Source organism: Aptenodytes patagonicus, chromosome 24 (genome assembly GCF_965638725.1).
Source record: "Aptenodytes patagonicus chromosome 24, bAptPat1.pri.cur, whole genome shotgun sequence".
NCBI lineage: Eukaryota > Metazoa > Chordata > Aves > Sphenisciformes > Spheniscidae > Aptenodytes > Aptenodytes patagonicus.
The window spans coordinates 5,484,024-5,505,082 of NC_134972.1; the positions used below are offsets into that span (position 1 = coordinate 5,484,024).

Consider the following 21,059-nt stretch of genomic DNA (forward strand, 5'->3'; position numbering starts at 1 on the left):
AAGCTGAAAAATCCAACAAGCAGAGAGCTCAGCGAGAAGGAAACATCCTGTTTACCCCTTGAGTCCATCATGTAAGGAAGCTTCACAAAAAGCCATTCACTTTTCACGCATAGCCCTGTACCCCCTGTACTCCCGTGCCCAGCCAACCCTGGTGAGCCCTGTGTGGCAGAGGGAAACGACGCTCCCAGCGCCGTCAGCGGCCACTGGTGTGGCTTGTGAAAATTTGCTTTATCACGCGTAAAAACACGATGTGGTATTTCGGCCCTCTTAACACAATGTACCGATAACAGGAACTGGGAACAGGGGAATGTTCCTTTAATCTCATCAGCCGGCCAAAATGCTGTTTGATGCATCCAGGGAGCTATTTCCAAATGAGTGCATTTTAAAACCAGCCAGCGAGGCAGGGGCCAGGCTTTGACCTCTTATTAAAGAAATGAGGGTGAGTATCAGCTTGGCATCTGCTTTCTGAGCACGTGAGAGGTAAATTTTTCCTTTCCCCAGCAGCGTTGCCTTGTTTCTTTCCTCGGCTCCCCGATAAGGGCCAGCACAGGCTGCCATCCAGCCGGAGAGGCTCCCCTTGCGCTCTGTGTGCTCTGGATGAGGTCTACACTTGATCTCTAGGGCCAGTGCAGGTTTTGAGTCTTTTCAGTGACACCTTTACCCTGTGTGTCCCTTCCTGGGGCTCAGAGGATGGATTTTCTAATGCTGCCAAGTGTTTCCTTTGCATGCATCCACCTTTCTAATGCTGCCAAAAATCCAGTGGTCATTTTAAGTGCTGAACTCTATGGAAATGCCAATCCAAAAGGTCAGCCAAGCACCCCAAGGACAGTTGTTCCCAACACAACAGCTACAGGCAGCGCCGAGGAGCGAAAGGTCAAATGTCCACTGGAAACCGGAGTGTTTTCACATCCTGGGAAGGGATGTTTCCACTGGGGGAGCGGGAACATCCTGCTCCCTTGCTACCTTCCTCCTACCCAGTGTAAAGGAGGCTGTATAAAGAAGTCTGAAATGGGGATAAATCACATTTACAGTTTGCGGAAGACCTGGGATACAGGTTTAGAAACTCATTAGCTCCACGAGACTGGATCTTTCCCCTAGCTGGCAGTGGAAGGGCATTGGCTTAGGGTCAAGGATAGCACAAGAAGTTATGGAAAAGCAACAGCAGATTAAATTGCTGTCATCCACTCTGACCCGCTTCTGCTCACTCAAATATAAAGCCTCACTGATAATGGCAAGCAGGATGGCTTTTAAAAATAAAATTGTAGGAGAGTCTTTCTTCCATTTTGTAAGGCTGCTCAGAAATCACATGCAGGAACACTAGCTGGGGTGAAGCACCCTGGCATCCCATCACAACGTGGAGATGGAGCTTTAATGTGGTTTGCATCTATAGTGGCTTTTTAGGACACTGGTGTAGGGCTCGGATGGTTAGACTGCTTTTTGCTTGACCTGCCCCATGTCTTAGCTCCCCATCCTCTTTTAGCTTCAATACCAGCAAGCAAGGAGCCCATTGCCCATGAAGGTGAGCCTGCACAAGTGCAAGCCTTGCAGTGCCTTGGCCAGTCAAGGCAAAGGAGTTTACAGCAGAGTGCTCAGCATTCACCATTCAAGCCAAACTAATTAGGTCTTCTGTCCCGATGAAAGTCAAGCCATCGAGGTCACAGATTTTTGCTCTCCAAAACTCAACACAAAAGTAATGATGCCTTTGAAAATGTTTGCAGAGCACATATGAAGCAGAGCCAGACAAAGACTTGGGAGTCCTGAATCCCAATCTACACTATAAATATTTGCAATAATAAGTAGATCGCCGAGCTTGCCAGATAACCCTTCCTTTTATTAACTTTAGGCTAGAGGTTTTAGGCCAGAAGTGTTGACAACATTGGTGTCAGTGGTGAAGACACTGGTTTCTTCTCTGAGAAGAATGATGCAAGAATGAGAGAATGATGCAAAAGCGGGATGGTTATTGAGAGAAGAACAGTGGATATAGAGGTGCAATTCATTTGGTCACAGAGATACCGTTGTTTCCCAGTGGCTACCCAGTCCCCTGAAAGCTGCTGTGTTCCCGTGTGCGTGCCGGCTGCAGCGTGCAGCAGGGTCTGGCTTAGCCAACAGCTCTATCTTAAGTTACTCCTTTCTCTTGCAGTAAGTGCAGGGGTTAATGCAACTCTGGGGAGCTCACTGAGGCCCTTGTCTAAATTGTTTGCCTGTCCTGGAGCTCATTAGTATTGCATGCAGTGCCCTGAACAGTGTCACGGAGGAACGCGTGTGGCAGCCCCCGTCAGGAAGGACGCATGCCCCACGAAGCATGGCCTGCTCCCCCTGCCATTAGCTCGCTGCTCAGGGAACGTTGCTTATCTCTAATGCACTAATTAGGGTGGACAGAGGAAGCACAAGACATGCAATCAATATTATTGGGCCAAATTTGCAGCTGGTGTAAGTTGTCGATTGGCAGAGGAGTGCAAAAAAATGAGAAACAATGTGAGCTAGAGAAATCCCAAGGGAAAAGGAGTGAGTTCAGCAAGGAAAGCAGCTGTGGTTGAGTTTATCCCTGCTTTTCCTGCAAGAATGACTTCAAAATTGGTACAAAGCTATAGGTGAAATTTTGGATAGCAGGTTGTATTTGCATGATGTCACGTTATTTTGTGTCTATCTCAGCAGCAACCAACTAATGTAAGCCAAAATCAAATCACGCAAACTGTTTCAACACTTGGATCAGCCCGTTAGTCTCCTAACTGTGCGGGTCTCAGTTTCCCGGGGATCCCCACTCTCATTTTAACCCATGGGGGAATTCAGGTTGGGATTTCATAGTGCAGATCTGGTGAAGAGCAAGCACAGTAAGCAATAACTTGTGAACAGTTATGCCAGCTACCAGTACTTGTCGAAATGGTAAAAGGGCTCATTTTTCCTACAATAAGATATTAGTTCGGCTTACAGTTCAGCTGGCTTATGTTTCAGGCTGTGGGCTTCTCTGTATCAGTATCTTGAGCTGGGCATCTAAAATCTGGTAATGATAAAAGCAACTAGAGCATGGGCAGTACTGTAGGATAACGGGTTTTGCTTTCCCACTCTCCCAAAGCTTTGCATTTCGACTTTGCCTGATTAGCCAGCGGTGACAGCTCAGGAAATGGATTCCACCAAATCTCACAACAACTGATCTAAAATGCTCTAATCTCTGGAAAGATAAGGAGTTGCTACAGCAAAGCCAACATAAACCTGAGAGCTATGGAAGGTTGGACTGTTGTTTAGCCACTGTTGCTAGTTAGCTACTGTACTTGATTTCAGAGACCACCCTGTATTTAAACCTTCTCACTTAACTCGACACATATCTTTTCAACACCATCTGAAGCTCACATCCTGGATAGCCTCAACTGCACGGAGCTGAAGGACATTGTTTGGGGAGCTCCAGTGCTGCAATGAGCATCCCCTCATCCCAAAGTCGCTGCAGATAGGACAGGCAGCAGCTTCTGCGAAATATAGTTGTGCTAATATTGAATTAATGGTACTGCAGCTGCCCATTTAAAATAAAATACAGCATATTGTCTTTGTTGGCCATATCTTGGGCCATCACAGACAAATGTAATATTTGGAGCTAGGAAAAAACCCCCACCCTCTTTTCGGGAAGCATTGCTCTATGTCACAGAAATCCATTCCTCTCATATCATTTCCTTTATTGCAGCCGTGTTGATTGCTTTTATCCCTCATATTTCCTTTGTTTACATAAAAAATGCAATCAAAGGTCCCGCTAAGCCCTTGAAATGCCGAGCAGGAGGTTGATCAATTTGTGTTGTGAACAGAATCACACTGGGCACGTATCCAACAGCGTAAAACAAGTAAGCAAACTTCCTACTTCCAACGTAAGCTCATTTGCCCTGAGCTGGATATATTGCAGTATATATGTTAGCAACACTCTTCTATATTTTCTGGTGTAATCCACTCTAAAAAGTAACTCAGTTTGCTGGAATAATGTGGCCATGTCCTAACGAGTTTTGCCAGCAATGCTGGGTGGTGAGATGGGGTTGGAAGCAGAAACTTTCACAGCTAGTTGCTAGCTCAAATTCTGCTCTTACTGACATCTGGAGTGACTTGAGAGGCAGTAGAGTAAATTGGCATTTATTAGCATGCATCTGAAAGCAAACGCGCTCAGTTGCTGCAGGAGATGTTACCAAGACCTCAGCAGGGAGAGCTGGACCCCCGTCCACTATTCATCTTCTTGACAAGGGTATCAAAAGGTGGACTTTTCCCTCCACTTTTATCTGGGAAAAGAAGCAGTAATTCTAACGGCTGCTCCTTCTACTGCTTTCAACAGCCTTGCATTTCCCCAGCAAGCTGCTCCTCTGTGAGAGGGGCAGGCACGCTACGTGCCTCGAGTCCCGCTCCCCAGGGAACGGCTCGCAGAGACGTGGCCTGACAAAAAGCCTATCTTGCCTGAGCGAAAGCGGATGGAGAGTGCTAGAGGGATGAAGGAGAGCAAGGCAGGGACGAAGGTGTGAAGGAGAGTGAGACAAGATGCCTAGCAGCCAGATTTGTTCCCAAAATGCGCCCAGGGTTCTGAGGTCATTCGAAAGCCTGCCCCTGTAGTGGGATGTGCAAATGAGATGATAACTCTGATAAACCTGCCCGCCCTTTTGAAATTACTGGCTTTATGGTTTATAGAAAGAGAGTTTGGTTATGGTTTTTTAATGGATGTCTCTATTTCAGTGAGCTTGTAATGCAAAACTTAGCTTTTTCTTCTTACCGAGAAGATGATTTTTAAAGCAGCTCATTTGCACAGCAGTAGGTTTGACAGTCTGTTTTCATTAGGAAATGTCCAGGGATGCTAGGCCATAAACTCAGGTCCTCTTTGGGTTACAGCTGTGCCAACTAAATGTGTGACCAGGCCTGGCTGCTTTTCATTGCCAGCTAAACTGGCTTAATAACAGGTTGTCACAAACCCGCCTCATTTTGTCTGGAGGACATTCAGGATAGACACATTTGGGGTGGCTTTCATCCGTTCTCATTTAGGCATCTAAAGTCTAGAAACTCAAGTGTGTATGTGTTGTCCCTTTGCTTGCAGGTAAGAGAAAGGGGTATCACCCCGCACTGGCTCTCCTTATCCAGTGTCAGTGCCAGAGACAGCTTGGGTGATTTCTATGCCATGTCAAGGCTTAGCCTCAAATGTGTCCCTTTTCACAGCCAGGGAAATAGCACCATTACCCTGTGTGGGTCAATACAGGAGAAAAAACACATTATTTCTCCCTTAGACTTCAAAGCAGGAGTTTAGGGTAAGACATGGGTCACGTTTTGCGGCTGGTTTCTGCTTTCTGCAACACAGGCACCTCCCTGACCCCTCTTCACTCCTGATGTTGCCTGTGCTAGAAATACACAGCTCTGGCCAAAATGCCTAGTCCCAGCACTAATATTCAACAATAATACACTCCATATAATAAACCTCTTCTTCCAAGGGGTGCTGATAAGAATTTCCATTTTTAGTTGAGGGCAAATGAACCATTCAGCCTTTATTTGTTGCTGTTGCAATTGAAGAAGGAGCAGAAGCTAATTTTTTAACTTTTCCTGTAAATAGTGCATTAATGAAGACAGATGGGTCAGCAGTATAAACAAAAACTCTATCTCAAGCTAGTTTTGTTCTGGCTTTGTTTCCCAATATAGTAAGCAAACCACCACCACCCCGGTTCCCATCCTATTAACAGTGTTTGCACTCCAAATGTTTAACTGGGTTATAAGGAAGTTTAAATTAACACTGGGCTGTAGTTTTTCAAATTCTTGAAGATGTTCAAGTGCCAGGAAATCTTCCTCTCTTTTTTTTTTCCGGCTAAAAAAATTATAGATTTTGCTGGGGTTTGCCTCAGTGTGTTTCACAGAAAATACTTAACTGAACCTCTCCCATTGTGCTGTAGGTAAGCCAAGCACCAAACTGCTCGTGGCTGTTAAAAACAGCAGGATCCTTTGATATTTCTAGGCTGCTGGAGATTCTGGCCTGCTTCGCTCTCTGAACAGTGTAAGAAGGGCAGTGCAGTAGTTGGAGCTTGGGAGAAGAAGATGGGCATAGGTTTTGGCTGCTGCTTCGGGAGATGTTTTTTCCTAAGTGACCTCAGTTTTGGGGAGGGCGATCCTCATGCCTTTAGCTCCAGAGCTGCTGCTCACCTGACAGGGCCCACTGGCTTTGGAAAGAGGTATGTCTCCACAATATTCAGGAATATTTTTTTTTCCTGGAGACTGACATTTGGGCACCTCTTAAATGGGAGCAGCACGAGCCAGCACCAGGCTGCTGTCATCCAGCAAACAGGCACTGCTAGGGAGAGGGGGTGCCCTGCTTTCCCGCCAGAACAGCGTGGGGCTCTGCCCCTTCTGCCCAGGCTCCCCAGACCACCCCAAACAGCCAACCTGTGCAGAGCAAGGGGGCTGGCAGGGCCGGGGCAGCGGTGGCAGAAAAAGCCATGCTGAGCTGTCAAGCTTTAGCGCTTAAAAAGCCGGGAATCTGTACCTTCAATCAGCTACGCAGGGCACCGCAGGGTGAGCCTGGACTCCAGGGATCACACCGAAGAAAGGGAGAATGCAAGAAAGCTTTGGGGGGAAATCTATTTGAGGAATTTTAGTCCACAGAGAACTAAGAGATACGGATCATTTAAAGGAGCCTCAAACTTCCAAGTGCTTCGTGAAATCTGGCATTGGTGCCGAGTGTTTGCACAGGAGACACAGCTGTCATGATTTCTTCAAAGGCCAAGAAATGAGTAAGATATCTTGAAGTTCATGCTCTTCTGGAGGCATTGTGTGTGTTGATTTAAGAGCAGCAATACAAGACCAAAGCTCTTCCCTCAACTCCCTCGCTGATATGTTATCCAGGCTCTTCCTCTCTTGGTATCATTTGTTTCTGCTCCCACCCCTTTGCCTGTCCTGTCTATTTAGACTGCAAGCACTGCCTGGCATTTTACACAGCGTCCAGCGAAAAAGGGGCTTCACATCTGCTTACGCTTTCTTATACGTATTCAGTTAGGAACAGATGAAAGCAAAAATCCAAATGATATTGATGATTTTGGTGAGAAAGGGTTGCTGCCTCCTTTAGTTGCATGCAATAATTCAGAGATGGATGGATGGGAGGATAGAAAGATAGATACATACTGAAGACATATTTTTCCAAACCTTTCTAAAATTGGTTTGCGCTTTTAAGATTTAAGTCAAGCATCTGCTAGCATGTTGATATAAAATAGATCAGAAATGGAAGCAAAGTCAATGCACACTACTATTTAATGTGAAAAATAAATTCTTTTAGAAACAGAAGAAGTCACAGCAGTAATGTGGATGGATGGATGGATGGATGGAAGGAAGGAAGGAAGGAAGGAAGGAAGGGAGGGAGGGAGGGAGGGAGGGAGGGAGGGAGTAAAGAAACAAAGAAAATAAAAACATGCAGTGGAATATTTTTTCAGGGACTTCTTGCTGACATTACCAGCACTTACATCTTGGTAGCACTGGCTCATCATGCACTCACCATATTATTTGTGGGTGTCGTATCTATATGGACAGGTGTATTTAAAGCCAAGCACTTCTGAGTTTGCAGAAACAACCTTAATTTGCTACTTAGGGAAAGCTCTCTATAAAATAACTGCCCCCATATTTTTGGGGGCTATTTTGCCTGATCTCTGCCATCTAACTGCATGAACAGCCAGCAAATGTCTTTGCATAATTATATTCAAAGGTAAGATAAAAGTAATGCAAAGTTTTGCTCATAAAGCAGGCATGCAATCCTAACAGACATACATTAATAAATGAAATACCATTCTCAATAGTTCTAATCTCAGGTTATGAACAGCATAGGTGCAGCTGAAGGACTCAAGAGATGCTCAGTTTTCTCCCAAAATAGCACAATAGGATACGTCTCATGCTTTATGGTTTTTCACCACAAACTCTGGCTGAAATCCTCTTCAATCAGCAGTACAGTCCTTGTTTCCTTATAAAGAAAAGTTATTAATATCAAAAGACTGGCTGGCCCCTAATTCTAAAAAGCTATCATTGATATTTTTACTGATTTTGTAAAAATTCACACATGTGGGTTTACAAACTGATAAAATTACACGCCTACCCACATTTGTATCATACTGTAACACACTGTATACTACTTACTCTACAACAAATCTCTGGCAATAAGAGAGTGCGAAGGCAGCCACTCTGCTTTGCTATGTGGTCACTTGAAAATTTACAGTGATTATGGGCAATTAGGGTGGGTTATTTATTATTTTTAAGGCACAGGCCCTCCTACATGCTGTTCAGAAATGTTGGTACTGTTTAGTAAAGGACAGTGGTGCAAAAAGCACGCTGGTCAGATCACTGCCACGGGAACAGTCGCAGAAAAGAGATGATAAAAGCAAATGTCGGATTATCTCCCCAACGCTGGATTATCACTCCTAACAAGGTGAATGGTTTGTCTTGGCAAATGGCTTCATAAGAATTGTGGATAGTTTTGAAAGGATCTGTACGGTCACACTTCAACCGTTGGCTGCTGCAGTTCATGTCAGCAGAGCAAAATATCACACCTCTTACAAATTCTTTTAACGTGCTATTAACCACAGACTAAGATTGCAGTGTAGCTCAGGGGAAAGGTCTGTGAGCAGTGTCAGTCACTCGCAGGGTGAGATCTGTAGCAGGCGTAAAGCAATATAGCCCCATGCATTGCACAGCCCACTATCTAGAAACACACAGCACGAGTGGAGACGGCGTAACTCTACAATAAACTACATGGCTGACCACTTAAAGCAATGATACCCCTGCAAGAGTAGTTATACATTGGACAAGGCCATGCGTGCTCCAGAATGCTATTTAAATCACTGCAGTGAGTGAACAGTTCTGTAAGCAAGGGAGATAACCGTTGTATACGGTATTTACAAATATCTAGGGGAGAAAAAACATCAGCAACCCCAATCTCCGTGCAGCACAACTCAACAGAGAGGTTCCACGTAAAATAGGATCGGTACAAGGTTTTATCCAAGGTTTATCCACTATCTAGAAACACACAGCACGAGTGGAGACGGCGTAACTCTACAATAAACTACATGGCTGACCACTTAAAGCAATGATACCCCTGCAAGAGTAGTTATACATTGGACAAGGCCATGCGTGCTCCAGAATGCTATTTAAATCACTGCAGTGAGTGAACAGTTCTGTAAGCAAGGGAGATAACCGTTGTATACGGTATTTACAAATATCTAGGGGAGAAAAAACATCAGCAACCCCAATCTCCGTGCAGCACAACTCAACAGAGAGGTTCCACGTAAAATAGGATCGGTACAAGGTTTTATCCAAGTGGGATTACACACAAGCACAAAAATAAAACATTCTGTATTCTACATTATATTACAAAGGCAGGCAGGCAGTCAATAAATAGGTCAATAAATTATGGGAAGCACAGACGAGTATGTGTGAAAATAGGTGAAACTGGTTTTAGTTGGTGCATGATAAAGTCTTTTGTGTTCATTCCCATGAAGTGTTAGAGTGATTCTTTCAAAGACCTTTATCACTTCCAGGGACGATAACTTTCCCTTAAAAGTGTAAAACAGATGCAGGGACAGTACAGTAGGCTCTGGTACAGGCTAAAAGAGTCAACGTCACTTACACTTTCCCAAGAATCTGACAAATTTGCAGCTTAGTATAAATAAAGTGACGGGTCTATTGTTTCTCAGCTCCGACACCTTCTTATCACCACGATTTGTTGCAGAAGAGTGGCAGAAACATGGCATGTGACTCCATCGTATATAGTTTAAGTGGGGGGGGGGGCCAATATCTTTATGGATTGACAACTTCAGCACATACATAAAGGAAAGATCCTCTCTATCTAGCTGGCACAAAGGGGTTTCCTTTTCTGTCTAGCTCTATGCAGACTAAATGCAATACTACTTGGCCATTTGAATTGGATTACGTAACTGTATTGTATGTAATTTACTGGACTGGGTAGGGGGACTAGTTTTTTAGCTGGTATAAACTGGTACAATTTCAAGGATTCAGGAAATTTACTGCACTTATTTCTGCCACCTAAGGCTCTGGCCTTTGAGAGACAACACATGGCTAACGCAACAAAGCCAGCGCTGCTTTGCACAGGGTGCTTTTGTAATAAACATGCACAGGGGGAATTTCTTGCCATTGCACGTCAGAGCACTGCACTAGCCTGGCATTGCTCCTGGGCCCATTGCTTTACTAAGAAAGACAGGAAAGGGAATGGTTCCCTTCCGCTCCAGATGCCAAATCATCCCTGCCAGTTACCTTTAACTGAGACAGGGAAAGATTAAAGAAAGGATTAAGAAAAAAGGCAAAAAGTTTAACACCTTGTTGTGCCTTAGTGATTTAGGAGCTTGAGAATTATCGGGACTTAAGATGTACAGAGATAAATTTAAAAAAAAAAAATCTGAGCATGTAAAGATCTTTATAAAGATTTTACACAAAACTAAACAATCTAGGTGTGTATTGCCCATAGTTCACCTATCTTTAATAGCTCTGGAAATCCCTATAGATGTTAATCAACATTTATAAAGTACAAAAATATGTCTTTATTTCTGTGACTTTGAATGTGCCCCTTTGGCACAAAGAGCCCTCCCAAACAATCCAGTGATCTGCTCTATGCCCTGACAGGAAGAGAGACTCGGTCATAATTTGGACAGCGAAGAACAGCAAGAAGCAAGCAATGGAACAAAATATACATTCCCTACGGTCGTACGACTTGCCCATTCCCCATGACAGGAAACATACAATTATCTGTACATGCCTCATTAAATAACCTTATTAAATAGGAAATCCGAAATGTACAAATTTACAGACTGAATCATTAAATACTTCCCCTGTGCACTCCCCTGTGCATGCGTTCCCTGCTACTATCTGCAGCCACACTCTGATACCACCATGCCTTCGTATTTGAACTTGTAGGTGACCACCCCTGCATCTAAGTAGAGAATAGAGATGGGATCGAGTTTGGTGGGCACGCAGCAGGCCTTGGAGGCTTTCTGGGGATTCTTCAGGTGAACCAAAGTCTGGACAATGGCATGTTTCGTTGGCGTGACGTGCTCTGTTAAGGGGTAGGCGCACACTCCGTGGCACTCGTAAGCTTCATATCCTGCAGGGGCGATGATCCAGGAATCCCAGCCAATCTCCTTGAAATCTATGTAGAGTGGAGTCTTTTTACAGTAGTTGCCTTTTGCGTTCCTCCGGATTCGGGCAGTAGAGTCGTAAATGATGTTGGAGCGCATCTGGAGCAGTGCCTCCTCACCAGGCTGGCCATGGAAATTGCCAACCTCCAGTTTCTCCAAGTCCAGGAGCTGCTCATGGTCTATCATTTCGTTCAGCTCTTGCTTCTCCTCTTTTTTGTCATTGCTTTGGTCATCAGAGAACACAATCAACAGGGGCACATGCTTAGCCTCAGAGTTGATGTCAATATCGAGTTTCCCCTCTCCGTTCTGCTCCTCCCCTTCCCTGCTCTCAATATGAACTTCCAGCCGGTGCGTGGTCAGCCCTGCCCTTCTCCAACGCCTGATGGCTTCGGTAACCTCGAAGCTCTCCCACTCACTGCTCGTGCCATAGATCTGCCTGGATGCCAGTGCCACTGTCTTTCTCTCTTCTCCTACCCCCATATGGTCATTTTCCAGCACTTCAAAAATGGTGACCTTCCGGTCAAGCCCATCGTAGAGCATTTGGTCCCGCTCCACCAACGTGTAGAGCCTCAGCTCTGCCATGGTGATTTCTTCATGGTGAGGGATGGAAACATTGAACAGAAGAGGGTATTTCCGAATTCCTGTAACACCAATAGGGTGGGAAGCCAAGTCTGGAAACAACAAAGATCAAATATTTTAGAAGAGTCAATACATCCAACAACACATGCACCGAAGTTCATCTGACATGTTTTGCATTGCTTGGTTTCAGTCGAAGAGTTCCAGGAGAATGTTTTTTCATCATTTCCCAAAACCGTACTTGGAAAAAAGGCTGACTTTATTTTAGATGTCTAAGGACAGCAAGATCCCAGACATGCTAAAGACCATAAACCTGGATTTATAGATTCTCCTTCTATCCCCGTACCTTCCAGGGACGTCGTCACCTGGAAGGATTAGATATTAAAAATGTGTTGCCTAATACTGAAATACAAATCACTTCTAGGTTGCTGCACAGCAACTATTTAATGAACAAGGAAAAACATTCATTGGTGTAGGAGAGGAAGGGAAGAAGGATATGGCACTAGAGTGAACATGCGACGGGCAACATATAAGCTGCATATGCAAGAACAGCAGGCTGTGTCTGCTTAGCGTTTCTGTGCTAGCAAGTATTCCCTTCTGCTGAAACATCCCTCAGAAACTGAAAGGGCCAAGCACTAAGGGAAAAAAAGTTGCTTCGGAAGATATAAAGACTCCTGGTTAGAGGAAGAGCAGGCGGTGAACTTTCAGTGAGAACCGCCAGTCAACAGAAATCCTGCCAGACTCAATGGGCTTCAAGTGAGCAGTCAAACAGCTGTACTCAGCCAGGCACTTTTGGCAGCTTTAGTTAATAAAACAAATAAGAAGTACATAATATCTGCTTGTCAGTCAGGCTGTCTGTCCTATCTGCATTGTTTGTTTATACATAGGCAATATGCATTCCTTCACACAATGTAGGAATCTTAGCTAATGATTGTGTATTTGTTGCTGAATTACTGTGCTGTCTACTTGCAACTCAGAAGACATATTAGGACATAGAGACTATGGGTAACATTTCTGCAAAGGCAAACTACTTGCGACCTGATACTAACTTCATCTCTGACTTCTCCAATTTTGATATGTTTGTAGAAAAATGACACTGATAAAGCTGCAAGTATTGGCCATGCTCCATCAGTGCGCTTAAGCAAGCAGTTAACTTAAGCACGTGACTTGTCCTACTTAGTTTCAGTTTTGAGGCACCTGCCTTTTTCTTTTTTCCATTTTGCACTTTCATCTGTTCATAAATAAAAAGAATGAGGGGTGATTCTGCTTGCAACTCCCTACCTGCCAATGGATAAAGTGGGAGCGAATATGTTCTGCACAGTGCCAGGGTAGGAGCAGACCGTGAGCTGATAGACAATGCTATTCAAGCTTAGCTATAATCTCCATACTGGAAGTAATCTTTGGGATTTCCTAGACTTTGATATGCTAAAGCAAGTCTGCAGTGATTACACATAATGACAGGTGGAGAAATGCCACCTGACCATATAGAAGAGGGGCACAAGTAATTCACCAGGAGGCAGGGGAAGGCCACACCATGTGTAAGAAACCAGGTGAGCTTCTTAGCATGAGAAGTGTTCATTTCTAGGTCAGGATGTGACTCTGCTCTTTAGCTAGAAAGTCCATAGGGTGAAATATCTCCTACTGTTACCAGTACACCCCTAGGAGGGTCAGGAAGGGAGATCTAGAGTCCATAGGAAAAGAAAAATTTCCCTTAAGACATTTATTCAAGTTTTAAGAACTGATTACAGTCCCATTTACAATGTAGACATTACGGTCCACGCGTTAAAACAGAGCTACTTCCAGCCATGCAGCATGTTATATTTCTATAATGTTTTTATAACAAATTTAATAAAGGATTTGATGGATAATAATGAAACTACCATTACTGCCAGTTTTCAGTAGGCAGGTGAATAAAAAAATTCCATGGTATGATCTGTCTCTACTGTCCTGATCATTGCAAGTAATTAATTTCTCTATCAAAAGAGGTCTTTAGGATGAAATGGATGGTTCTTAGTTATGCAGACTTAAAACACATAACAAACATTAATTGCATAATCCCTCTAACTGCATGCGTTTATGAAGCTGTCTTAACATCAGCAGTCTCACTTCGCATCTTGCTGTTTCAAACTGGAAGAGGCGAGAGAAATACTGAAATGACAGAAAGTTAAGCCAAGTTTACTCTATCGGGTGCAGAACTTCTGCAGTGATGAAATAGGCATCAAACGTCACGGTTACAGAAAGGCACAGAACTGCGAACTGCTACGTGTATGACTGGCAAAAGGTCAGTCTGTACCATTTGCAATGCTGCAAACCTGAAAGAATTTCAGTTTTGCCAGTGGAACGATTTCAGATTTACGTCACTAAACCACACTGTATTTTATTCTTTAGCATACTGTACTTGGCAATTTTTATCCCATTTATTTTTTCTGAATAGTGCAAAATGAGAAAAGAAGAACACGCATTCCTGCATGTGTCTTCATTTATGCTGATGACCAGTGACAGGCATGGCTGTTCAGATGAATAACTCTTCACCAGTGGGTGTAACTGGTTTGCCACCAACCCTTCAATAAATTTCTCCACACTGGAGAAAAGAATACGTAAAGAAGATTTAAACCACAATGTAGTGCCTCTTCAAACCAGAAACACGTTGCTGGTAAAGAGTGCCCGGTCCTGGCAGAAGGACAGAGCAGAACAGAGCTTTTGGATTCTCTCTTTGCATCTTACTGTGTTGCAAAACTGAAATAAATTGCACATAGCCTCTCCTTACAGTTCCTCATTTTGAAATTGCAAATGTTAGAAAAAAGCACTAATAACTTCTATACTTCATTAATTAGACTAACAAAGGATGAGAGAAGCCCCACGGCAGTTTGAATAGTTACATGTACCCCTGAGTAGTTAAAATGAATCAAAATACTTGTACTTGCCAAGTGGGGTAATCGGTATTTGGAAATCATTAGTTGAAAAACGTTTTTAACATAAAACCTAATGGCTATTGCCAAACTACTGAATGTTAGCACTGAAACATTATCTTGTCCTTGTTGAAATGAGAGGAAATGCTGAAGCAGAAACCTATAGGGAAACTACCTACGGTCACAATGAGGCTTCTTCAGCTTTTTTTTTTCTTTTTAAATAGGAAATATTCTAGTCCTCCGAAGTAGAACCTAAGGGTTATCCAAAATTCTGCTTCACATATTTCTATGTATTTGCTGGAGTATGCTCAGATGCCAAAGGAAGAAAATGTTACAAATCCCATGAGAATCAATAGTGAGAGGATATTAACAGAAAGCCATATTTGGTTAAGCTCATAATAGGAAAATATTGCACCTTTGAACAGCGTGTAAAAACATTTTGTGCCTTAATTTCAAATATTACGTAAGGTATCCATTTGAAAAACCAACCAGGTAATTGCAAATGATGTGCATCATTATGGGGATAACAAAAATGATGCACCTAAATTATAGTTGGTGCCGCCCAAACATTAAAGAAACATCTTCCCCCAAAACCTTACAGTCTCAAATGCAAAGGACAAGGGATCTATCTCGCAAGAGGTGGGATCTGGGTAACCCTTCTACATGCAGTGTTAGCTGCCTATTTCCAATGTCATCCTCACTGAAAGGCCTTTTTTCCCCTAGTGCGGTTCCTGCTCCGTGCCTGGTAAATACATTTCACGCCGACTATAAAGACACTCATTTCTATTTACTTCTCCTAGAGATGCACATATCTTACCTTCATTTTTGAAGCTCCTAATAATATTTGCAGATGGCATAGATGTCCTATCAGTGGCAAACCTGTTGTACAGCTCTAGCATGTACTCTGGTGGATCCACCTTGGCCGTTTCATGCAGAGGAATGTCAGAGAGGTTCAATGTCTTCAAAAACTCATTTTTCATATTCTGAAGCAGCGTGTTGAAATCAACACCATCCTGCTCGGAGAGAATCTCATCAAAAAGAGGCACGTCTTCCTCCAAGGAAGAGTGCTCCAAGCTCAGGATGGGGCTGCAAGCGGCAAGGTGAACCAAGAGACAGAGGACAGCCCACAGCTGAAGGACTACAGAATCCATGACTTTGCTCGAGCCTCCAACCGCACTCAACAAGCTCTAGCTCTCGTGTGGGCTAAGTGGCGGTTTTATCCCCTGGGTTGTACGCGGCTTGTGTCACAGAGAGATGACAAGTTTGGAAGCTCTTGTCTTGAAACTTGTGATCCGTCCTGTCTGTCTCCCCCTTCCCCCTCCCCAAAACCAGGTCTCGGTAATTGGATATGGCTTGCTCTCTTCTATGGTCGCCTTGCCTCTCTTATCTTGTGTAGTGTAAGCTGTTCACCAGATTTGTTGCTATCTCGCAATCCCCTTTCCCTTAATGAGCGTTTTGTAAACATTCTGCGCTAGGACACTCGGAGATAGGACAAGTTTCTCCTCAGAGAGGAACTGCCCTTTCTTTCTGCCTCCTGGTAGCTGACTTCCTTTGCCGTGCGTGAACAACTTTCATCCCCGCAGATTTCAAGCTAACATGTAAATTCTACAGAGCCTCTATCCAAACCTATCAATTTCACATCAAGGGCAAACAATAGCTCCCTTAAGGTAACAACTCTGCCTTTTTCAAAACTGTTTTAGAGCTAAGTCTTTACATTATACTTACAAAGGAACTTCTTTGGGAAAAGGTCCATTCTTCTGTGCTTGTACAGCGCACAGCATGGGAGAAGAGCTCTAGTACTACCACAATACTGGAGTCACAAGGCCCTGAATGCAGAGGAGCAGATGAGCTCAAGGTGAGTGAGGAGAATTTCTCACATTGCAACTATAAAGCTGTGCTTTGCAAGGGCTCCGCTGGAAAGAGCACTTTGAAGAGAGATCGAATGCGAGCCAGAGAGCGTGGCCTGTAAAGCTGGGCCTCAATTTTTTTTATGCAGGCACCATACACCTGCATTGGCACCACACAGTTTATGATAAAGGACTTTTTTTTTTTTTTTTTCCAGTGCTTATTTTCACTATAAACCACTCTTTCCTGACCAACCTTAACACTGGTTGAAGGCTAGCACTCAGTGCTGCATGCCATATAAATGCTCAGAGACAGAGAGGACTGGAATATTTGCAAATGGTACAGAAAATCTTTCCTTCCTTCTTTATCTTATATATGTGACTTGGCAGGTTACACTTATTCTTGATTTAGTCACAGCACTGCCAAAGAGGCTGTCTAAAAATTACTGAAAACACACAAAGGCCAACAGACTACTCTGACTTCACCTTCGCATCAATTCAAATAACTCAGAGGCACAATGTGGGGAATATGGAAATGATTTTGCCAAAAAGATGTGCTAAAATTATTTAGTGGCCCTTCTTGCTTTAGTGTGCAAATTTCAACAAAATGTGAGCATTGTGCATGCAAAAAGTGGTCTAGTTCTTATATAACATTGTCCACTCAAATCTCCTTGTTCTTCACAGACTTTTTCAAAGTGCCCTTGTTTTGGCAACAGGGCCAGAGCTGAGCTCCTGTGCCCGGGTGGTACAGCACTCAAGATAAAGAGGCATTTCTTCTCATGCTGCACAGTTTCTCCTTGCAAGCACTAAGAACTTTACCCAAAGACTAAACCACCACTGATCTGCTGAGTTTTCTGGACTCTACTTTTCCATTATGGCTAAGCACATCCATTAATTTGTTACCCCATCTCTGCAACTTTCTTCTTTCTTCACTAGCCCAAATCTATCACTGGCACAAATGGCCACAACTCCAGCTAACTTAATTAGAACACTACTCAAGCCATACCTTGGCTTTAAATTCATCCTCTATTTTTTTCATAAATATCAGTATCTTTGTGAAAATCATGTGCAGTATTGATGTCGTGGAGCCAGACCTCAGCATGGCCTTTTAACCTCATTTTATTCAACTTTTCTTCTTCTAAACACGGGGGACTTGACAATAAAAGCAAAGTGCATTATCAAGGTCCTTGTTATTGCCACATTACATTAGCAGTAGATATTTGAACTTAGGAAGATTAATTTAGATCTCATTGTGGAGTTCATGGTTATCTGTGCAAGTTTATCTATAAATCCTGTGCAGCCTTGTCTGAATATTGTGGCTTTCCAGAGCTAAGCACAGAAAACTTAGGGAAATTTTGGAGCCGAGTTCAGGTCACTTTTGTTGATTAACTTGAAAAGAAAAGCACTATCTTCTTTTTGTTGGTGGTTCATCACCTGACTATGCCGAACTAAGGTCCTTACTGCCATAGGAAGCGAGATTAACATTAAAACCCATGAGAACAGACTTAGCCTTAACTCTTTCATGCAGCACAATACTGGCTACTGTAAAGGAAGATCTTCAGGATGGCTTGTCACAGCCAGCTGTGCAGGTAGTAGATTTGTCATGACAGCAATAGTACCTACAGAAGTGGATTCTTTTTTTTTATGCTTAATTTCAGAAATGTACTGATTTCATATATATAAATGTACACATTGTTAAATGAAAGAGACAAGCACATTGTAGAGATACTGATAGCTGGTTTTCCTTATCAGACAAGTACGAATAATGGCTTGACTGCACAGGCAGCAGCACACAGGTATGCCTTGCAGAGCTTATAAGCACCAGGATCTACGGTATTACATGGCTCCTTCCTGAGGGTCTGGGGTTTTCTATGAGATTTAGAGCTGAAGGTTTTGAATTTAAAATGAATTTTTTAGCATTTGTATAGTTCTGAGGTGTTTAGCTGAATCTCCTCTCCCGCTACGGACGCATTGGCTATTTTGAGGACTGCACCTGGCCCTTAATCACACATTTGAGTGAAATTCTTCTCTCTGTTACTGTTGATCCAGATGAACAATTCTAGAACCAGAGGAGTTTTTCTAGGTTCACTCCACTTTCCTATGAATTAAAACTTAGCCTGCTGTGCAACTCTGGTTCGCTGGGTGACAAAACTGAACAGCATTACTTCAACTGCTCCAGCAGTGACATAAGCAGAGCTGACGCTGCCTTGGAGCAGAGGCTGGGCCTAGTGAACTCTCTAAGCCCTGCTAAGTCCAGACATATTTTCTATGAATCTGTAATTTCACACCCTGCAGATATAAATACGTAAAGTAAAAAGTAGTGTGCGCGCAGCGATCTGACAAATTTCCTAACCCACAAATATGTCATCTTGATTCAGTGGCTCATTAGGAACACAATTACTGCTCAGACATTCCAACTGTCTTTGCATTTCCGCTCTCGCTTTGATAACTCCTTGAACAATAGCGTACTGAAGGGCAGTGCAGCCTGCTGTGTTATATACAAACCAGCTTTTGCTGAGTTTCCTAGCTTAGTCAATTTAGACCCTGCTGGGGATTTGCCAGATGAGGAATACCCACAGAGTACATCTGATATAAAAGCAGCTTCCTGTTTCCTTAGGTTGCAGGCTGATGAATTTAACACATGCATATATTTTTTTGCTGAATTAAATTATTTAACAGAAGGGCTTTATTTCATGTCACGGAAATGAAGAGGTTTGTCCTTTTTTTCACATGCACTGCAATTTACATGCACAATAAGTACCCTAGAAAGGAAATTGCTCTCAAAAAATCTATGCTAAATAGATTAACTGAGGTAGCTCAAGAGGGAACATTAATAAGCATCACTGTTTAGTTATTATTAAATCTGTAGCATAAACAATGACCCCATTTCATTAACAATAAATGGTGCATCAGGCAGGCAGAGCTATAGAAAGGTCTCTGGGCCCTCACTCCTAAGAAGTTTGTGTTTGTTTCCCCAGTTAATTTGCAGTTGTACATAGGAAAACATGGCTAATGAAAACCTAAGCCTCTGCACTGAACCTGGAAGCGTTAGGGAACAATATTCAGCACATATACAGCACTGTTTAGTTAAAGTTTCGCCCTTCCTGTCGGAGCTGGCTTCTGGTGGAGGTGGCACTATGGGTTGGACACTCCATTCTTATGCCATGGTAAAAACTGGAGGGGAAAATCAGCCCAGAGAGCAAAGAGAGGCCTTTCCTACTCACAGCGCTAAGCAGATTGGGCATGAACACGAGTGCAGTTGACACAGCGGAAGCCAAGGCTATGCAGCAACTCCTGGGAACAGCTCACTTGTCGAAAGGGTCAGTCCTGAAGATTGTGGGGCTCCAAAATAGACTCTAATCTCAGGCACCCCACAACTTCCTCCAAGCTGATGCCTCCACGGCTTCTTCTGTCAAGAGGCAGCAGAAGAGCATGGGTTTGAGTAGGAATGTGTGAAGCAAGCTCAGTGCTGAAAGGCTAGAAAGTGAAGCGGGGCTTTACGAAGTGTCAAGGTCGACGATATACAAGATCGAAAGGGTGTGATGCTCCTCTGGGTAAGAGGAAGTGGGGAAAAAGAATGTGAAGTGTTTTTTAAGCATCCTCACCCTTCCTTAGTCTGATTTTCAGAACAGAGGAACACCTGCTTTCGCTAGCACACTCAGAGCAGAGTGGGATGTGAAACCTTTCCCAGGAGAAGGTGATTAATGTTTGCTTATGTGTCCTGGGCTTTCTGGACATGAATAGTTCCTCTGTGAATAAAAAGAAAGTTTGCCAGTTAGTTATAATGTCACATGTAATTTGTCCACGTGCAAACTCAGGTGGATTTTGGTTCAGTAGTCCATACCATAACAAATTTAAGATTTTAAAATTGGATTGTTATTACATATTAGTCTTTTTTTAAAACATGAAAAGAAATGTTTCCTTTTTTCCATTTTTTCTTTCCTTTTTCTCTGATTGTTTTTAATGGATTCTGTTGACTCCTCAGAAAACACCACCAAGCAAATCCAAAGAGATTAAGGTTTCAGTAGAGGAAAGCAGAATTATTCTTGATTTAAATACAGAAGCATTACTGAAAAGCAGATATTCCTTAGAGCTCCTTTTTTTTAAAAAAAAAAAAAAATATTTGAAGAGATATATTTGATGAAAAAAATATTCAGTTAAATAAATAATCTGTTGGAGGGGGAGAGGATATTAAAATTTTGCCTGTCCTGCTTATATATGAATATAAATTTCACAGGTGAAACTGTGGCTGGAATGCGGACGTTAAGAGCATTTCATTTCAGATTTCACAAGGGAAGGACTCCCATCCACTACGGGCTTTTGGAGATGTTTCCTATAGATCTTAAAACTGCAATTCCAAATCCCCATATTTAGGGCAGGTGAGATAGGAAACGTAACAAGCATCAAACATTTCCAGTATCCTATGATCTCAAAGAGCTTTACAATTTTCATTTAAGTTTTATGCTTATTTGTCAGCAGCACAGACGCTTGCATGTGCAATAGATAAGAAACAAATCCTGCCCCCCAAGAATGTACACTGTATGTTAAGAGACACACAGGGTAGCAAAGGAAAGCATCCCTGTTTCACAGAAGAAAATTTATCAAACGAT

At 43.0% G+C, this 21,059-nt stretch overlaps 1 protein-coding gene across 1 annotated transcript; it reads right to left on the minus strand.

The window, feature by feature from the left end:
• Window positions 1–10,835: 10,835 nt before the first annotated feature.
• On the minus strand, window positions 10,836–15,770 carry BMP10 (bone morphogenetic protein 10). Its single transcript, XM_076358889.1, has 2 exons — window positions 15,423–15,770; window positions 10,836–11,791 (listed from the first exon to the last, which is right to left on the minus strand). Exons 1-2 carry the CDS (start codon window positions 15,754–15,756, stop codon window positions 10,848–10,850), a joined length of 1,278 nt encoding a protein of 425 aa, XP_076215004.1. The 5' UTR covers window positions 15,757–15,770; the 3' UTR covers window positions 10,836–10,847.
• Between the last annotated feature and the right edge of the window lie 5,289 nt (window positions 15,771–21,059).